The sequence below is a fragment of the Daphnia pulex genome, chromosome 11 (genome assembly GCF_021134715.1).
Source record: "Daphnia pulex isolate KAP4 chromosome 11, ASM2113471v1".
Classification (NCBI taxonomy): Eukaryota; Metazoa; Arthropoda; class Branchiopoda; order Diplostraca; family Daphniidae; genus Daphnia; species Daphnia pulex.
The window spans coordinates 4,581,501-4,602,579 of record NC_060027.1 but is presented as its reverse complement, the minus strand read 5'-3'; the positions used below and the strand labels follow the sequence as shown (position 1 = coordinate 4,602,579).

At 41.4% G+C, this 21,079-nt stretch overlaps 2 protein-coding genes across 2 annotated transcripts in view; both read right to left on the bottom strand.

Annotated features, from left to right (window-relative positions):
* Positions 1-5,136: 5,136 nt before the first annotated feature.
* On the bottom strand, positions 5,137-8,608 carry LOC124207520 (flocculation protein FLO11-like). Its single transcript, XM_046605031.1, has 6 exons — positions 8,451-8,608; positions 8,299-8,357; positions 7,238-7,396; positions 7,048-7,129; positions 5,498-6,961; positions 5,137-5,345 (listed from the first exon to the last, which is right to left on the bottom strand). The coding sequence occupies exons 1-6, from the start codon at positions 8,473-8,475 to the stop codon at positions 5,239-5,241; spliced, it is 1,896 nt and encodes a 631-aa protein (XP_046460987.1). The 5' UTR covers positions 8,476-8,608; the 3' UTR covers positions 5,137-5,238.
* A 4,812-nt stretch (positions 8,609-13,420) lies between these two features.
* Positions 13,421-21,079, bottom strand: part of LOC124206976 (titin-like) — a 64,519-nt gene continuing 56,860 nt past the window's right edge. The window contains exons 6-17 of the mRNA XM_046604204.1: positions 17,422-17,559; positions 16,158-16,355; positions 15,864-15,985; positions 15,657-15,744; positions 15,512-15,574; positions 15,305-15,402; positions 15,043-15,217; positions 14,812-14,939; positions 14,616-14,739; positions 14,423-14,512; positions 14,275-14,319; positions 13,421-14,193 (exon numbers count right to left, since the gene is read on the bottom strand). Of these exons, the coding sequence (XP_046460160.1) occupies positions 14,066-14,193; positions 14,275-14,319; positions 14,423-14,512; positions 14,616-14,739; positions 14,812-14,939; positions 15,043-15,217; positions 15,305-15,402; positions 15,512-15,574; positions 15,657-15,744; positions 15,864-15,985; positions 16,158-16,355; positions 17,422-17,559 (1,397 nt within the window). The 3' untranslated portion in view covers positions 13,421-14,065. The remainder of the gene's footprint in view (positions 14,194-14,274; positions 14,320-14,422; positions 14,513-14,615; positions 14,740-14,811; positions 14,940-15,042; positions 15,218-15,304; positions 15,403-15,511; positions 15,575-15,656; positions 15,745-15,863; positions 15,986-16,157; positions 16,356-17,421; positions 17,560-21,079) is intronic.

Genomic DNA, 21,079 nt, shown 5'->3' with positions numbered 1-21,079 from the left:
AACATGCCATAAAAGTGGAGGCACAAGGCGATCGATGTCTGTCAAAGGGAAACGGCGTCATACGCAAGATTCATCGAAGCTCAAAGTCTCCTGCGGTATATACATACAGCTACTATTTTTTTTTCTCTCCTCTCTCATCTTTCTTTTCTTTTCTTTTTATTATTCCGCGTTCCTCCTATTTATGCGCTATCGATTGAAGCGCTTCTTCAACTCTTTCGCTCTCTCTCGGAGCGTTGTGTCCATGCATATGAAGCCTGTACACCCCCCAAAAGTATATCTACTAAACGACGTTGGGAATATAACCAGGGCAGAGTGTCGGGAATATTTCAGCCAGTTTTCTGGTACCTACATATAGGAAACATGTTATAGATGTTAGCCAACTCGGATGCTGCTCTTCCTCAGAAATGTGCGCAGCTTGGAAATACATAATCCAAATCTCATTATGGAGAAAAAACTTTGGTTCAAAAACAAAATAAAGATCAATAATTCCCCCACCCTTTTTTTTAATATTTTAAGGACAAGGGAATTTAGTCGGAAAAAAAACTTGTACTATATATCCAACTACTATCGTCATTTTTCTCGTGTCGCCCAGTACAAAGTCTGCGTGTAGATACACTATCTGATCCCGAGAAAAACTCTTTCAAGTTGATTGGGCTTACACGCGGAGAGGATAAACTGCCACTTGGCGAATGCTTCATCAAGTGTTAACTGTTTTTCCTTTATTATTTACGGCGCGTGGAGACCTTCTCAAATTATTTATTTTCCGAAAATCGCTTAACCTTCTTCTTCACGTTTCCCATTTTTAATTTTTCTTGCCGGTGTGCCCGGCTAATTGGCATGCATACTCGTACGGATATAAAAAGTCAAACATTTCAAAAGCGCGCTTGTTAGAATCTTCCCGAGAAGTTTTTCACGAGAAATAAAAACTCGGTTTCAAACTTGGCGGGTGCCAGGAAACGCTGGGCGACAGTTTATAACGTCGTATGTAAGCTTGTTTTCCTTTGAGTCACAATGTCAACCAAATAAAATATAATTCAGAGCTGCCACGTAGTGTATAATATAGTCCATAGTTGGCAATGGGCCCCAATTTGGACTCGGCTTAATGTTTGTTGCCCCTATACACGTAACACATAACGACAAAAGAAGAATCAACTTTTCCTATAGAAAAGCTTTAACGGCCGCGAATTTATTTTCCCCCCTTGAAAAAAGAAACGATGGAGAGATGCTGGACTGTCTGCTGCTGGCCCTCTCGACAAAGACGGAAACCGGGAATGCACATTCAGCGGGTTGATGTTGGCCGAGTGCTGGAGGGACGGTCCTCCTCCGTGTGTCGTCTGTCCCACATAAGTCACGAAATAAAAAATAAAAAAAAGGATTGACGCACACTACACAGTGCTGTGATTCCAGCCGGAACGTGACGAGCCTGTTTATGAAAATCTCTCACAATAAATAGGTCCCTACCCGGCGTGTAGTTCACAAAAAGAAAAACTGAATTGAAATTCAGGAAAAGAGAAAATAATAAAAAAAGATATTATAACAATCAAATTGAATTGACTCTCTTACAAAGTTATAGGGTTCTATTTAATACGAAAAGGGGCTGACGATGATTGAATGGTACGATTCCATAACGACGATTAACGCATCTACCCTTTTCATTTTAGCCTTGATCCAGCAACCAAGAAATAAAACGAATAAGATATGCGATTGACTCGAACTGACAACCTGTTCAACAGGTAACGGCGTAACGGAATGGAGCGTAATAGAACTTGAGCGCTGCCCCGATAGTTTGGCCCAACAGCTTCATCTATAATAAAACAAGTTTAGATGTAAACAGTACTTGGCACTTAGACTCTATGGCTCCCAGGCTGCTGCTTGCTGCTGCATGTGCTCTCCGGCCGGCCTCTGCGGGAGGAGAAGAGGAAGGAAAGCCGGCTTAATGGAATAAGCCTTTCGCCGAGCATTTCTGCGTCGCTTCAGTCGCTCTCTCGCATGCACCGTCGTCCGTGGATAGAGTTGCGTTTTGTTTATTTTGCGCTGGTGCTGGTGCTCTCCGGCGACTATGCCCCAGTAATATGTAGCTGCTGATGGATGTCTATAGGACCTGTTAGACTATGCTCCGCTGAGTACATGTCTGTGTACACAGAATATTAGATGTTATAGACAGACTATATCTCTACTCCCACATATACTATACTATGGCATTCTGGGCCTATATTTATAATGGATGTATCGGACTGTATAGACCAGCAGCATTCGGCTTCTTGCAGCTTTTAGAACCGTCCCCAACTGCAACAAATCAAAATTCATGTGTGAAAAAATAACACTTGCGCATTAGATGATTCCGACTTGTACACCAGTGACAGGCTTTTCCTTTCCGTTTGTACTTTATACGCTCAACATTTTTGACATGATTTTTTAGGTTTTTTTCCTGTCGTCCGGGAAAAACACAGTGGAAAGCTATTTCATTTTTTTTTTTTTGTTTCATTTTTGATATCAGATTTTTTGTTAGTGAAGAAAAATTCTTCGTGCCCATAAAGAATACATGTACATAAGGGGATTACTGGATTGTGTATGTATAGTGTATATATAGACCTATACAGAGTCCCGTTCTTTTGCCTGCAAGAAGTTGGGCGCACACACCGTCTACACTCATGGGAATAGCCTAAGGTGACGGGAAAGTTGATTCGATTCGCCTAGCATTGACAATTGAATTTTGGGGTCGGGTCACGGGACGACGACGATCCTTACATATACGCACATGAAAGCGATTTGCCAATAATGGAAGAGTTTTCGGGTGCAAAAGGATATTCTCTCTCTCGATTATTAGATAATGTGCAAGTTGCTTTTTCATCCCCGCGCCATCAAGTAAAAGCAAATTGTTCATCGTTGAAATTCTGTCAATTTTGATTTTTTTGAAAGGCCCACCAGCCCCACGCAGAGAGCGGAACCGAATTATTAAGTGACCGCGCACGTAACAGTACACGGAACAAATGAATACACCCGCCGCATTGTATTATATATCCCCTTTGACCGCGCAGACCAACTATAAATACAATCGAATTTTGTAATGGATGTCATCTGGTGGAAGTCTCCGGCAGGATGACGGCAAGAAAAATTGGCTGTTTTTTAATGGAAGAAAGGTAAACTCTAAACTCGGTTTTGTGAATTTAATGGGAATTTTGTATGCCGGTAAATAATCATTAGAGGACAGGACTGGCCACAAAAAGAAGACATGTCTAGTCCAGCATGTGTAGGCCATACATGTTGTTGGCATATAAAAAAATAGGGTCGACTTTTATGTCTGCGTATAATTTTGCGGTAGTTCCGAAAATAAAAAGGGGGATTTCCTTGTGGAGACAAATCCTTTATCCTGTGTGTACCTACAATTCATGTTTACAATATACAGGATCGCAGGGGTGGTAGAGCATAACATTTTCATACTCTGCTCGAGACCATATCAAAGAAAATGTGCAGTTATTGTCTTGTATGATACATTTTTCACAAAACTGTTTTGTTCACTCCTGTATCTCTTTTTAAAAATGTTAAAGTTCTCTTGTTTGTTTTTTATATACCAATTTATAAAAGAATGGGGTAATGTTATTAAATAAAATCGTACAGGTAAACAACATGAAAGTAGCCACCACTAGAAAAAGCGGAAAAGAAGAGAAGTTTATATAGTTGAGTATTTCGATGAAATATTAAATGAGCCCGTCATGTTCCGATACGTAATTGCCTGCCAACAAACAATCAGACAGAGAGCACAAGTCACAGGTGATTTCTCCAGGACACGTACAGTTGGAGAAACTTTGACAGCTGCTGCTGTGCTGCATCGAGGCGATTCGAATGATAAATAAAACAAGACACTCGAAAATAGACCTGCCACAGCATTATTTGCGACCAAACGGCCAGGCTTATTGTTTGTTGTTGTGGGTTTCGAGTGCATCAGCGAAGTGATTGAAGTGCTTCAGTGAGCGTAAGCCCCAGCATCGTTTTGCTGTGTGTGTATCACCGCTGTTGTGGAATCGGTGGCTCACGGAAATCGATGGAAAATAGATGAAACCAACCTGACGGCCTGCGCTATACGCTAGTAATAATTCTGGCTGTCCTTTTACACTCCATCAAAATCTGAACGTGAGCAGTAGTGAGCGCTAGGACACGTATGTCACTCGTCGTTTATCAGAGTCAGTGTCACGAGTTCATGTGCTGTGCCGCTGCTGCTGCTGCGCTGGGTGACATCCGGCACCCTTCTCTCCCTTTTGACGGGCCGGAGTCGGGATATATAAGGATACATTTTTCTTTCTTCTTCTTCTTTTAAATAATGCATGTCGAATAAGGAAGGATGTATGCTGCCAGAGGTCACCCACGCGTGTGCGCTGTGCGATGGGCAGAAGAATGGACCGATTGATTCACTTATTTTCTTTCGGAAAAAATCAAATTGTTTATTCAACAGGTAATTGAGCCCATTTATATTCATCGCGGCGCACACGTGCTTCCACTTCAACCACGTATGTCACATTGCCCTGTATAAAAGTAAAAGACATCAAATAGAATACATGAAAATATTCTGGATCGGAATTATTGGGTCTATTTTAGACCGCCATAAACAATGTCGAGATTTTAGATGCGCCATTTCATCTTTTTTTATACCGGTGCGCATAAACTTTAATAAATATACAGCGCGCCATCAAATGAACGCATTTTTCTTGCCTTCCAATAACCGTCATCGTCCAGGAAATCTCGGCCAAGTTGAAAATTGCATTTTGAAGCGAAAGAATATTCTGACGAAATTTGTTTTATTGACGGATTGCTGATTTCTTTGTTTCACTATAGACGTTGCGTCTCCTGTTATATAAAAGAATCGTGATAGCACCACTTCCGTTCCCGTTCAGTGATTTCCAGTTTGTTTATGCAACGCAGTTCACTTAGTTGTTCATGTGTATAAATGTTTTTATACAATGTAGCCTTAGTGATGTTCATGCATGCAAATTCTAGTTAATCGACAAGACAAATTTTTACGGCTCAGTTAAAAGCGCAACCAACTAAACCAGCTAAACAATAGGCATTTCACGCAAATTTCCACTTTTTAGACTTAAACATTTTTTCGAAGATAGCTAGCATATAATAATAAACCAAGAATTCTGAATACAGCAAGCGCGATGTATATATTTATATATCTATATATGTGGGTTATGTTCACTTGGATATGAGGTTATACACGTTAATAAAAAACAAAATTTGTTAAAAAGACTTGGGGATTTTGTTTCCGTTCCTCGGGTGAATTTTCCTTCCGTACATGGCCGGGACGATAGGCCTAACGTCTCCAACTATAGCCGGTTTAAGTTTATCTGTAAGATAGCGCAAAATTCAAATGGCATTATTTTGAGTGATGTATGCAAATGATACAAAATGATGTGTAAACTGGAGCTAATCAGCTCGTTGTCTCGCACCCTAAATATAACGGAAGCCTTTTAAAATATACAGTGGCGCTCGTCATTACCGTAAAGAGTTCGTTTTCCGTCCTTATAAGCGATCAACGATATGACAGCCGAGTCAGTAGTCTTGATGATGGGTTGAGTCGTTGTTGATGCCGACGGCGTTGTTTCTGTGTAGGAGGATGCTGTGGTGGACGTGACGGCAGACGAGGCGGTGGGCGTTAATAATTGGCTGCCATTGCCCGGCGCGCTGGAACTTTCAGCGAATGACGAAACTTGAATGTTAGCAGTTGCATTGCCGTCGCTGATGATTATTCCCGAACTGAAAGAATTGCTGTCGGCGATAACGTTGAAATCTAAACTCTCAACGATCGGCGAGGAGAATACATCCGGAATGGGCGACGTCGCCTTCAACTCCGTCAGCTCGTCCTGCAGCCCGTTATTGTCTGATCCTGTGCTCTGCACGGAGGAAATGTCCGGAATAAAAGTCGTCGTCTCTAATCCAGTCACAAAGTTTGATTGGGTTGAATCGTCAACCAGGTCGGAGCTGCTGCTGACTGCGATGGCTTTGTTTGTCGACGAACTGAACTCGGTCGACTCTTCTGTTGGTGAAACGTCAGGAAGTTCAAGAAAGTGAGCTGCCGGATCAGTGGTGGGACTAGCCAGAGTTGTCGCCCTGTAATCGTCAGCATCTAAATCCTTTTCAGACACGGAATTTAACGTGACAACAACAGCTGAAGTTTGAGCGTCCGCGCTCGCTAGATTAGGTTGGACGGTGGTAGTCAACTCCTCGCTCAATGGCTGCTGCGACTCGTTAGCGGTCAGGACATTCTGGACGGACTCTACTCCAACGTCCACCGTTGATGACTCGGCTGATTTCTCTGTGGTTAAGTTGTTGTAGGATTCCTTGTTGGTTTGTGGAGCGACTAGTTTGTCGTCGTTGATTTTGCTATCGTCGAATTCTTCCGGGGCGTTGGTCGTGACTGGAACAACGGCGAGCTGCTGCTGTTCTTCGACATTCAATTGAAATTTCAAGTTGGACGTGAATTCTTCCTCGTCAAACGGCTGGATTGTGCTGGTCGGATTCGCTTCGGTAGTTTCCACCAAGATTTCCGACTCGGTTACAGGAGCGACGAAAGCGATTTTGTGATTATCGAACAGATTTTCAATCTCGACTGGGTCGAGTCCGCCCATTCGGTTGACGCTAGGAATTTTCGATACGTATTTGTCTCCGGCATTCGACGTCATTGGATGTTGTTGTTGCTCTCTAGCGGCGGTTGCGGTAACCGTTTGTTGTTGCTGGTGGTGGGTATTACTGGCGGCGACGTTCTCCGGTCTGGCGGGCAAGATAATATGCTGGGAAGGAGCGTTGTAATTCTCTGTCGATGGATCAGGATTGACAAGTCTTGTGTTTGAATTGGCGTGCGCCCGGGAAGATAATACTTGCTGCGGATGCTGGAATAACATCTCGTTGCGGATATACAGCGAAGGAGCGGCGGAGCAGTCGACATTGTACCACCAATCGCAAACTGGTGCCCGTTAATAATTCGACACTTTAGTCATTTGTCAAAACATATTTGGCATCACGTACAGTTTAATCATAATCCAAACTTACCGAAGTAATTTTGATTGAATAGCGTTCCGTTGGGGCAGAGGAAACTGTCGTGACGTCCGTCGATCTGGCAGACATGGAACACCTGTTCCCGGAAAAACCATCACCGGTGACGTTCGATTAATATTAATGGAACAGCACAAACACGACAAATGAAACAGCCACAAAAGGGACGAATGAGGCAAAGGCCAACCTGACAAAGGGCTTCGACATCCGCGTAGTAGCCGGGTTTGTTTGGGCTGCATTTGAACGCTGTAGACGGGACGACTGGGAACATTGGATAATCTTCCCCGGCTACTCCGAGGAGTTTACGGCCGATTCGAGACGGTTGACGGCGAAATTCTCCCAATGTCTTTAGAGTATACAAATGATTAATCATTACTATGAAATTGAGCGACGTCAGTGTCAACGTTTACACAGAACTATTGCGTATATGCATCGATAGACTGAACTATATAGATTAAAGTGAAATGCTGTATAGCTCTATATACTGAAACTGCAATAATCTTTAATTGCTGATACATTTGTATACGATTTACACATCAGTGTGCAGCCACCGCTGCTGGTGGTCTTTCCGTTATAGGTTTTATCTATTTGGCCACAAACTTCCTAACGCCTATGCTCGGATGAATTCGACAACTCATTTCGTTACTCGCGCACTGTGCTACACGGTTGGGTTGTTTTACGATTTTTCAATCAGTCACTCATGGCAGGCTTTCTTTTCTAATGCTCAATAGATTGAAAATCTAGTCCGAGGTCTTTGGTAGATTCTTACTCACTAAACCCTCCCTATTGGGGTTTCGGTTTCTATGTTTCAAAATTGAAGAGATTATGCTCATATTAATTCATTCTGTCAAATGTCGGTAACCATAACCAACAACTCTGTTGTGTAATCAATTTCTTTTAGAGGTATGCAGAGTACACTTTTAAGAAATACTTTTGTCTGTTTAGTACCAAAAATTAAAAAATAGGAAATTTGTTTCTTCAAAAAACTTAACTAGGAAAACTTTCTTCACTTTCTTCTACTTTTGTACATTTTCTTGCAAGTTAAAATTTTGAGATAAGGAAAAATTTAGATTCGGACGTAATAACATCGTTTAACCACACTTCAGTGTCTAGAATAACCCTTATTCGTGTCTTTTTTTTTCAATTTGATTAGACTTAGTTAAATTTTGAACTCCAAAATAAAATTAACAGAACTACTATTAGACTAGCTTTTGATTATAAAAGAGGAGAAATCAATGAAAAGCTTACCTTTGTGTTTTCCATGATGCTGGCGCAGTCAACCACGATGAATGTTAGAACAAATACACCTGTAGAGCGGAGCCATATAGAACATAATCAGATATAATATTGGAGATAGCGAAGACACAGCAAAGCGATGCATTGATTAACTCGCTGCTTACCCAAATAAAGGCTTGCAAGACTCATCGTGCTTTGTTTAATTTAAGGTTTTCCGCAGCAAGCAATTAAGGTATTCAACTTTTAAATATAGTTTCTTAATATCGTGAGACTTGTTTCCAGATTGGCACTATAAGTAGCGAACACGCATGAGACAGTGTCCGGCTGGTCAGCAAAGAACTGTCTTATATAGACGTCCCTTTCTCTCTTTCTCTCTCTCTTTTTTTTGTTGCTCTCTTTCTCTTTCTTAGTTACGGTATATCCCCACCAATTTTCGAGAGAGAGAGAGAGAGGTGTGGCCCTGAGCGTGATGCATATGCCAGTGTATACGTCAGTATATACACACCGATCGAATGCTGTGAGATCGTCTATAGACAGCAGCCTAAAAAAGTTGTGATCATTTCCACCAACATTCACGCGGGAAGTAGATGATACGCATATACGCTAGATTGCCGTTTCGATGCTGCAGCACGTGAAAAGCCAGGAAATGAATCGACAATTTGAAGTATAGTAGTGTATCGAGGAGCGCTCTCTCTTTCAGGTTAAAACCGTGGCGACACAAACAACAACTTTCGCTATAGATTTGAAAAAGCCTCTTCTTCTTTTTTTTTCTCTTCAATCAGATTGGCTACTTGCGCTATATACTCTTTCCTAGAAGTTTGGCTGGGAGAACCAGCTGAATCAAATGTCTGCGGAGCCGTGCAACCATCAATTTCCAGCTCTTTGAAGCCGATGAAAGATAATAACGGTTTCCTATTATTTCGAATTTCTTTTGTGATTCGTGTGCTGCTGGCCGATACTCCCAACTTCCCCCTCTCCTTACAACTTATGAGATTCATCATTTTTCCTGTGCGATTTGGCTTTTCTTTCTTATAAGAACAAAAACAAAAAAAATTTAATTCGTAGGCATGGCATCAGGGCTCGGTATAGGCAAAATACTTAGTGATCTACCGAGAAACCGTAATTATGTTCATTAAATTTGGCAGAGAACCGAATGAACCGAATGAACTGCTTTAATCCCTTCCAAAAATGTCAGATGTTTTCCCTTCAAAGGATACGCAACCCAAACCATTAAAACTTGTTAATTAATTCAGATGTGCGTCTTTCTTCTATAAGGTTTATTTTGAGCTAGTGCGCAAGAAAGCTAAATAAGAATATTAGACATTGTCTTGCCAAGCGCTTACGAAACGCGGTGATGCCTGAATTGATTCGTCAATGAGTCGTGATAACGAAGCTTAGATTTTTACAGAAGCCGACAACACTCCAGCAGCGAATTCTATGGTGATGATTTATCCATCGGAATTGCTGCTCTTGCACGTGTTTTTCGTTTTCGTCTTGCCATCCAAGGTTCGTTCACACACTTTATGCTGACCAATGTTCTGCGGTCCCAAGATCAGCTGGTGCTTATTACTTATTTTGACAGAGCCACGGTTAACCGCAATCGCCGTCGTCTCTATCCAACAGCAGTGCTCAAAGAGAGCCAGCACTCTCTTGCACACCGAAAACAAGGGCCGCATTATATCGCGCTGCCTTAGTTTTGTTATTATTGTTTTCTTCTTTCCATAAAGAGAATATTATCAAAAGAGGGATGTTCAACGAAAAAAAAAAAATAATTTTTTTGTTTCAGGTGTGGTGCTGCGCCCATCTCAACGTTCGAAATTTATGTTCCTCGCCGTGAAAGTTTCTCACGTGCTGAATGTTTGCTGACGCGCTGCTGCTGCCGGTTGTTCTCGGTAGATAGGATTTTCGGATACGCGCGTCACATTATAGCTCCCCCTCCGCGTCCGAAAAACATATGCCTCTCTCGGAGATTAAAGAGCTTGTTTACGTCAAATGAAATAGAAAGAACAAAAAAAAGCGCAAAACAATGAAACCCGCCAGACCGGCAAGCCCGCACAGCCGTTGCTAACGCAATGGGCGAAGAGCCCTATTATATAAAATAAAAACTATTGTGTATCTCGTCCACAAGGTATATGTACATGCCCAAGTGTGTGTTTGTGTGTACACAATAAGCAGGTAGACATATTAAAGGTGCTAGACCAACGTCTCTCACCGTGCCTTGTGAAATTACTCTCCGCATGTTTCAGCGTCAAACCAGGACGGACAAGCATCACGAGAAATTGTTTCGCTTTTCTTTTGAGTGCATTCCAAAATTCTTAGAGAAATGTGTGATGTTTTATATAATAAAACACGGCCTTGGGGGGAAATGAAACGGTCAAATGAAATCACCGAATTTTCCACCGGAGCCCATTAAAAAAAAAAAAAAAAAAAAAAGACAAAATCAGTTTTTTGGAAAGGATATTAAAGATAGACACAGACGTCACTTGTCTTTGTTGCAAAGTGGTAGGTATTTATTTAACAAGAATGAGTGCGCCGTATCACGTTTCTTCGTGTCATACACCAACATAAAACAGCAGTCAAATAGCTATCAATTAACATAATAATAAAATGTGCGAGTGCGATACTGTGATGCGACGACATAACAAATGAAATTGTTATGTCCATTTAGTTAATGAGTCATTTAGTTAATTAGTCGGGTTTATTTCGTCAGATCTGGACAATAACATCAAATTAAATTCAACTAGTCTGAGAATTCGACGGGAACGTTATCCGTCATAGATTCTTTGTCAAAGATTTTTTGGTGACAGGCGAGCCTATACACAGTGTAACACCACAGGATTTCAAGTGAAAAGTTCAAGGACTTGGCCATTGTGGAGATCAGTGGTTGACTGGTTGTTATGCATTATTCGAGGCTATTGTGTCACCATTTAAATGAGGTTAATTATTCGACGGTTCCGGTTTGGGTGTTTGTTAGTGGTCTCTTTATTCCAATCTATAAGAGCCCCGGCGTGCTTGGCGAACCTTTTGACGTTGTCCGCATTTCATTTCGATGCAGGTGGTGCGCGCGTTGCGCTCGGTGAAAGTCACATGTTTGTTGTTCCAACCCATTCACAGCGTCGGTTTGACAAGAAATATTCGCCACACATCCCGCATTATGTTGCATTTGTATTTTCAGTTTCGACGGCGATTGACTTTCCTTCACACATCCTTGTAGATATTACAGTCCGGGAAAGAGCAGCAATGTGACAGAACTTTCGGTGGTTATTTTGGCGACATTAATAACTTTTGATTTGTGCCAATGATTACAGCACTCAGCACATGGGCTAAGTTGAAATTCGGATATCTTTTTTCCGATTACACTGCAACTGGCCATCGAAACATGTCGGCTGGAACAGCGAGTCAAGGCTTGTTGACAAGTTTCGCCCCGTTTTCTCTGACGAGAAAGGCTGGTTTTTCCTTCTTGTAAGAGAGTCTCATTATTCAAAGATTTACTGACACGATTACGGTGTCACAGTGTAACTAAAACCCGGGTATATACGCAACATGGAACGAGGTCCGCTCGTTTAAAGAGCAGAGTGGATAATAGGTTTACACATTTTACGCGTTGATGAAATGCTGAAATGGCCTCTCTCCGCGTTGTTTCCGCTGGTTCACGGAACCTTCCGTGCGGAACTTTTCTAGTCAAAAATAAATAATAAAAAAAAAATTAGAAAAAGAACTACGCGGAGAAATGACATCAAAGCCAAGTTGTTGTTTCTTTTCTCGGTAAGGAGAGAGAGATGCCAGAGAGATATTAAGCTCGGAGACCTTGGCTCATGAAAAATATTAATGCGACATAATAATGATAATAGTCCATTCTCTCCCTTTCTCTTGTTCCTCATTATGTCTTGCTGTGCTGCTGTGTGTGTATACATATCACCGGCAAGTGCTGTATATATATAAAAAAAAAGAGAAGTGATATTTTTTTTTTGTCAAAAATATATCGGCCGGGGTCTCTCTTCTTCACGGCCTGTCCTGTTCACGCTTGAGATTTAATTACCTTTAAAACGTTCCCATTTTTTTTTTGAATTTTTTGCTGTCGTGTTAGAAGAGCGAAGAACTAGGTCATTTCGATCAGTCGGCCGCCTTGTTGTTGTTTTTTCTGTCTAGTCGGGCACGTTCCCTTTCAATCGCTTTTATTTCATATTGTGTTGTCGTTACAAAAGATTATTGCATCATTTGTTTTGTTTCTCTTCGGAGAAACGGCAATCAGTGCTGCTGTTTCTCGGGTATACTATATACCGCCAGCACAATCAACAACAATACAAGGCACATCGATGGAAATGTGCTCGGTTAGTTTGTTCTGTAGACTGCTGATGAACGATTTGTTTTTTTAGAAGCTCTGAATTGAAAATGGAAGGGGGAAATTTTCATTATGTAGTTCACCTTCTCTTTCCTATTCATACATAACCACGGTGCAGTATTGGACGGTGTTTGCTTGAATAGATCATCAAGTTAGATGACGAAGATAACTTTGGAAATTCAGTCTACACGTATGTGACGACACTGTAATATTTTCACCGCCGTCCTATTTAGAGCGGGATGACCCAGCAAATAAATTTTGAATCCATTTTCCAAATTTCGTTTCGAAAAGAAGAAAAAAAATGGCAATAAAGAAAATGGAGAGTCCTCCGCCTCACAAGGCGTTAACTCGTCGTCTATAATAATCAAAATTGCATGTATGACTATTGTGAATATTACCAGAAACGAAAATAAAATGTCTTTCTTTTTTTTTTTTTACAACTTTCTAAACGGTTCGTTCTGCCCCGGTCCTTTTACTCCCTCTGCCCTTTTATTTTGGTCTCTCCCCATTTTCCTTTAGTAAAATACATTATATACTATAGCCATCTGCTTTTTATGTCCTTAAAGAGAGTTCATTTGATTAACAAATGAAAGTGAAATTTCTGGCATCCGGTCAATATTTTTTTTTCAAATGTTTTAGTGACTGACTATAACGACGCCTTTTGCGGTATGCCGTAATAATATAACTAATAAGCAACATCCGAGCCCTTCTTGTCTAAAATCGCTTGCATGACGAAGCGGGAGCGAAATTTTTTTTAAAAAAACAACAGTTATCTATAAGAAAAATGGAAAGTCTCTCGGACATTTTTCGTATATTTTTTCTCGTCGGTGTATATGTGTGTGTGGGCATCGAGGGAAAAAAAAGCAAAGAATTTTTTTGTTTTTAAAGACTTGACGAAGGGTTATTAGTAAAAAGATGAGGATACGACAGTTTTGAAAGGATGACACTCGCAATGTAACACAAAATGGAAAAAAAGAATGAAGGAATATGAGACGAATAATATATATAACGTAATGACAGCTAGACAGTCTATGCAAATATATATCGGATACGATCGAGTGTAGTTTGTTTAGTTATATCGAGTAGTACATATTATGGACGCCGAAAAGTATTGATACAACATATAAATATATATATGCTGTATAAAAGGACTGCTGTGTGATACCAAAATCTGATGCCTAACACGCCTCTCCCGTGTCAATCTGATGCTCTTCGTCCGTCTCGTTTATTTGATTATTTTTTTTTGTTTGTTATTTCATTTTTTTTTATGAGGGGTTCATTTAAATATTTATAGTAAAAGGGATATTCAACTTGTGAAACACGCACACGTTCACACAACTCACGACGAGATGAAAGGAAAAGATACTTTTTTTGTTTGTTTAAAAAATATTGGGGGAGGAAAAAAAAAATAGACACACCGATAAAATTGAATTGAAATTAAACGGATACAAAGGCCTTGGTAGCCAAAACTGCCAAAAGGGCAAAGCTCAAGCATTGGAGTCCATTGATCCGCTTGCTGTAGGCGGGACTGCTACTGCCGCTGCCCATCAAGCCAATGTCAATTCCTGCGTAAGAGATTTTATTGATTATTCATCGAGCTTATTAACGCAGTTCTCCGAAAGGACATTATATGATGATATATATACCTCCGACGTCTTTGATTTCCAGGTTCTTGGCGTTCGGCACAGATTCTGCGCAATCAATGTCGAAGAATAAATTAGATTTCGTCTCTTAATTAAAAAATGGGGGAAGAAATTCAAAAAAAAAACAAAGAAGAGGAAATCGATAGTTTACCAGGTCCAAGTGTGTGAAATTGGAACGCCTCACTAGCCTCGGAAGTGCCATAACGATTTCTTGCCGTCACGGTAGCCTCGTAGATCGATCCTTTTTTAATGATTTCGAAAGAAAATTAATTATGCCGCCAATTCCCTCCCGACAGTTTTTGAAAAAAAAAGTGGATGTTGTCGTCACAGCCTAAATATAGTACCTGTTTCAAGCTGGAGGAACATGTAAGACTGCTTGTGATGAAGGTGACGCCCACTAGAACTTCCCTGGTTCATCGGGATGATCATTGACTTCCAGACGCGGTTCAGGTCGTCCGTTTCGTTGAACTAATTTTTAATTGATTCGGAGTTATTAGAGAAACAAATCAAACGAAAACGAACGGTATAATTGGGACATACAAACAGTTTGCGGAACATGAGCTTGTACTCTTCGATGGGCGCATAACTGTCGATTTTCCATGTCAAATTGTAAGAGTCGGCCGAGTTACCCATCGGCTCACTTTTGAAAATTGCCCGGCTCGGTCGACCTGGATCAAAAACGTATCAAGAAAAGCTCTCGTTAATACCTCAAATCGATATTTCTGATCTATACATCAAGGAAAACTATATAGGGAATAAGTTGTATAATACCTGAAAGTTCAATATTCTGAGAGGACCGTCCAAGAAGATTATCGGCGGTGCACGAATAGAGTCCGAAATCGGCTTCCTCGACATTGCGCAAAATGAGAGTGTGTTTGTTGTTGGAAGATTCGAGGATGCGCGTGTCAGACGGAACAATCACTCGCTCCTCTCGGTACCACAAAACCTATATTTCGAAATTACAAGTTAATAATAATAATGCTATATTAAAAAACGTTTCAATTATTTATTTTATTAGACGTATTGATATTACGTTGGCTCCCGGTTCGGCGTGAACGATGCAAGTGAGGTAGGCCTCCTGGTGAACTCCGGTGTGAATCCAGCTTCGTTCAATTTCAATCTCTGGCGGATCTGTCGACGACGTCAATAAGCGTCGGAAATAATAATAATAATAAACAAGATAAAAACTTAATCATTTCCCCAGTTCGTTAAACGAATAGTTTCGACGCTCAATACTCACATAAAACTTTCACGTCGATCGTTGCCGTGGCAGGTTCGCTCACTCCGTTATCAGCCGAGCACTCTGTTGCGCGCAAAATAAAAAAATAAGAATCAAATTCAAATTCGAGAGCAGATCAACATTTGAATGCGTATTTATTACGTACCATAAAGACCGACGTCCTGGCGACCGACTGCCTGGAAACTGAGCACTGATCCTTGAAATTTGTCATCACCGTTTTGGAAGTAATATCCCTACGTCGTCATTTAATTGGAAAAAAAAATTAATAATACATTTTTTTTCTTTTTTTCTGTACAGTTCTAATCTACACGTGTCACAGAAACATGTTGCAGATAGTGTAGAATCAACTTACGGGTTTGCTCCATCTGATGGAAGGAGGCGGGTTACCTTCGCCAATGCATCTCAGAGTAACCGGATCTCCCTTGCGAGCTTGGATGCGGCCCTCTTCTGGAAATCGACGGACTTTCGCCGGTTCTAAATAATACGCAACGGCAAATTCAAAATGATGTTAGTCGGACTTTGTCTAATATGTATACACGAACGGCGTTGTGTGTATAATTTTAGAGTTCTGTTTCAATTTGCCGCTCTTTGCGGATGAGAAAGGAAAAAATGTACCGCGCGTCATTTGAACGTGAAAACAACTCACCAAGGACATTGAGAACTATATTGACGTGAGAAGGGACGTCGGTGTTGATCTCGCACGTGTAATTGCCCGAATCTTTGCTGGTTACTTTGCCGATGTCCAGCGATGTTCCCACCACGGTGAGGCGACTGTCGCGGATCACCTTGGTGCTGCCGGCCGAAATGAGCGTCGCCTCTTTCTTCCACACAACCATAAAAGTGCCTGTAAACAAGGACAAATGTTCAGAATGTTTATTACGCAAACAAGTGGAACAAAAAAGGACAACATCTTGTCCAAGTGGCACAACTTGTCGAATGGCTCACAAAAAACTTGTAACAAATTTTCCAGGTATTGCGTAAATACAGTATAACTAAATCAATAGAACAGAGTAGAGATAGATAATCCCGCTGTTTTTCCGGAAGAGTATTGAACGTGTTTCTCGCTAGATGGTACCTCACGTACTTCGTAGAAATTTGCAAACAAAAAATGCCTGGTTTTCTACAGTAGAATATGCGTTTCGGCAATCAGCAACTGCACAGGAATGAAACTCTCGTCTCGTAATTATGACGCTCAGGATGGAAGTAATGCCAACTGGAACTTTTCATCTAATTAGATGAATAAGCCTTGTATGCTCTACTCGCTTGATATATGTTTATACGACCGAAAACAGTCAGAGAAAATGAGTAGTAGCGAAAGCCAATTAAAGAATCGGAGGATGAAAAGAAAACGAAAAGTGACTACTTTTTTTCATCTCCCTAGTTATCGTGTTAGATAACGATTCTTGTAATATGTTAGTTAGGGTACGAGTCGATGCATTCATCACGCGCTTTGAACGGCAATACGTTACAGAATCCGTGGGGTTTCAAGATGAACTTTAGTACGAAATAACCAAGTAACTGACAAAGTTGGGCCACTCCCTTGATTCCTAACGTCGGTTTGTCAATTACATAAATGTGATGTTCACATATCGTTCAAACGTCATATTACGTCATATATTCTAGCGCTAGCTGCCGGACTAGTTGATCTCATTTGATGAAGATCTCTCATGTACAAACGCAATTTCGGGTCGTAGAATTCACGTTGAGTTTATTGCATCACCATTCTGGTCAAAATATTAAGCGAGCGCTCCACTTTTATCTCACTCTGACGCTAAACTTCATCATCAATCAAGAAATAAACGATCACGTTGGTAGAAATTGTGGTTTTACTTTACGGTATATGAATCGGGTCACCGGTAAATCTTCAAACTTTAACGGCATTATTGAGCTGGCCTTTGTAATCGACTTACCGAGGTTTTGAACTTCACAGGGTAAACGGGCAGTTTCTCCGATTTTGATGTTGACGGTCTGACTAGGGCTGCTGAACTGGGGGATGATGGTGTAAGCTCCAGATGTCTGCGACTCCACGGCCGGGTTTCCGCGAACATCTGAATAAAAAAACAGGTGAAATCATGTAAATATTGAAACGCAAACACGACTGGATGCCGAACATCGCGGGGAATCAATAGTCGGATATTATCAACTAACAACTATACAGACATGGCATTCTTGGCATATTATACGAGTATCGGTGGGAACCAATAAAGTTATTTCTTTATTGGAAACACGCGCTTTCTTTCATCTTTGTTGTCTTTGGTCAACAAATATGGGAGTCAAGCTATTGGAATACAATACACCTGCCAAGGACGCGGTGATGATATGTATCCAATCTTTTCCTTTGAAAAAACACACACACAAAATGAATTTCAGATGGGAAATACAAGAGACGCTTGGAATGACTGCTGCTGGCTTCGCATTCGGCATTCCTCGTCTATACACATACATCCACGTGTACCAAATTTCAACGCGATTCAAATAACAAAGAGGAATTGAAATTTTCTTTCGAGAGCACAGCCAACGGTGTTTCCTTATTCTTTGATTTGATGCAACTTCATTTTATCAAGAAGCTAAGGAATAAAAAAAGGAAGATGAAAGCGAAGTTCGAGCTTTATTACCAGGTGTTTCTTACACAACATTGCAAATATGCGTGTAACATCTGTTTAACAGTTATTCAGTGCCGTTTGTGTGCATCAAATGTTTGGCAAAGTTCACCACCAAGAATTTCCCGGTACATGTAACACATGTAAAAATGTAACAAACGTAATACTATTTACTCATTTCTCTGCTGGCGCGAGTCGCGATTCTTTTGAATTTTTTGAAAAGAGACTTTCGAGAATTACATCTTGCTCCGAGTGAGCGATAGAACGTCAGCGTGGGTTTGTGCAACCGGCGTGAACGTCTATAGCTACACACATATCCAACTATCCAAGAAATAAAAATATATAAGTAAATCCGCCGGGATTGTCGACAAGAGACTGCTGCTGCTGCTGTCTAGCTGTCGCCGGCTAAAACTTAACTTATATACTAGCGCGCTGTGGTGATGTCATTAGTCTGAGGTAATTAGACTGTGCCGAGCCAATGGAGATTGGCTACTTTTATTTGTGCGCTGTTTGTGACTGCGGGCGGAAGCGCGTGCAGTTCGTATGCGCTAGAGGGGAAAGACCAATTCCGTCCCGACGGCCCTCCGACTGCCTAGCTGCTGCTGCCCTCCTTGGCAATCCCGCAGGGAGGCGTCGTCGACGTCGGTCCAGCTGTTACCAGCAATTGCCATTTGCCGTGTCCCTTTAGCTTTTCCCCCCATGACTTTCCGCTAGTTTTCCCTTGCAGAGCGAAAGGTTATACACCCAGACGAAACAACACACACAAAAAAAAGTCAATCAGAGTTGGCTTTTTTTCATATTATAGTATGTGTGTGTGTGTTGTTGCTGTGCTCCGGTCCGTCGCCGGGCGCTAACATCGCTCTTCTCGGAAATTCTCTCATGCATTTAAGACGTCCGGCATCCGCCTCTCTCTTTGTCGTCGACTCTCCTTTTGCACATCACGCAGCAGCGCTACACTCTATAGCAGCGGCAGCAGCGTGTGTGTATATAGAGTGTTCCGGATGACGGCGTCTAGCCCAACAGTTGTTATCCGTCGTCGTCGATCAAGATAACAACCGACATGTTGATGGCGCACAGCTAGCGCAGATCGCTTTTGTTCGTTATATACACATCAGTTGCTGATTGCATTCTTCAACTTGTATCAACATGTTAGACACACTAGAGCTCTCTCTTGACGGTCTGTATATGCGCAGAGTCTCATTTAGGGGGGACAATGCGCCGTTCGGGAGTTTGATATGTAAATTTCAACCCAAACGTCAAGTTGGAGAGGACCAGAAAGTTAGGTCATCGTCTAAACGGAATAACGGGGCGCGCCCAGTATTAGAAATTGCGATGCGCGCATAAAGTTTTCGTGATATTAAAAAGTTGGCCGTTTGAGTATTGATTCCATTTCAAAAGTCGTGGCTCCTAAATAGAGTCAATGCTGGCACTGTTGACGCCCTTTGAAAAGCGCGGGCCGCCGCTGCTTTTCAAACTAGACACGGGATGGGCAAATAATATTAATAAGTGAAAGTGTAGCATCATCGGCCGTTAGCGCTCTCTTCGATCATCATATAGAATGACGACATCAAACATGGCGTGTCTCGTGTCCATCACCCATCAGCCAGTGGGCCAGCAGCCACTCTGTAATATCCATCGACTCATTTATTCACGGATAGAATAATCTAAAAGCAGAGAGCGGAACCATTCAAGTTTGGCCAACGTATATGTATGTGTAGGACAAAGAAACATGACGTGAATGGTACTTGTCTCGTCGAATGCAAAACTCTTGTGATAAACGAGAGAGAAAAACCAGACGAGCGAATAATGTCATATGTAGTACATGATGGAACGCTGATCTGAGAAGTAGAGCACCACACACGCGCTCGATACGGTATATAGTACTGTCTCTACTTCACCGATCTGTTTCTTTTTTTTTGTTTCTATCCCCTCTTTGTTGTAATCATCTGTATAATACGGCCATCATGTGCTGTGCGTCCTCCAACTTATATAATACATAGCTATAACGTCTGCATTTTTGACGATGCATTACGGAACACCCATTTGATACTTTGGATTCCTTTTTATTGGAATCGAGATCTTCTCTTTCTTTCTCCGCTTTTTCATTTTCTGACTGCGGTTTTGTGTATGATGTGCGCGTCCGAGAGTCCACAATCGGAACCATCCGCGGGTGTGCGTCACGATCTGAAATCATGGCTTATCGCGTGATCCAGCGCATGCTGGATGGATGAAGGACAAAAAAGAGCGACGTCAGCCATAGACAGAAAAAACCCTAGAGAGAGCGGACACGATCGCCATCAACAACCAGGTGGAATACAATTTAAGAATCAGGAAAAAAAGGAAAAGAAAAAACAAGTGTACTCTCTCAAATCATCCCGCCCCTTTTTTTCTATGGGTCGGTCACTTGAACACAGAGAACTGCACGAATATGTTGTTCATGGAGGAGGCAACACAAAAAAATGATTATCAAGAGTCTCCTGTGTGCTGTATAGGCCATAGAAATAAGGGAAACGTGCGCTCGGTTCGAGTGTTCCCATTTCGGAGATTTCGTCTATAGACGAACGGTCGGGGGTGGGCGCATGTCAAAGAGGAATGTCAGCTAATAGTTTGTCTGATGTGCTCACAGAGCTTTCGTGTTCAATGCCAGCACGGCCTCGGCTATGCTCTATAGCCTCAACTATATATACGCGCATAATAGGAAATTTATTGTTAAGACCTGATTCGTGACATTTCCTGGTCTTTTACTCCCTTGCACAAGTACTCGGGTTTTTCTCTCTTATTTTGATTTGTTATCGATGTGTTGTACGTACCATACTGCTTAAGACTCATTTTAACGAAGTACATCATTTGAGAGTCTCCCACAAAACTGTCAGTCTTGTGATTGGAGCGAAAACGATTCATATAGAAAGTAGCGATTGCCGAATCGGGGAATATAATGTATAAATGTTCAAGATTCTCTTTCATCTAC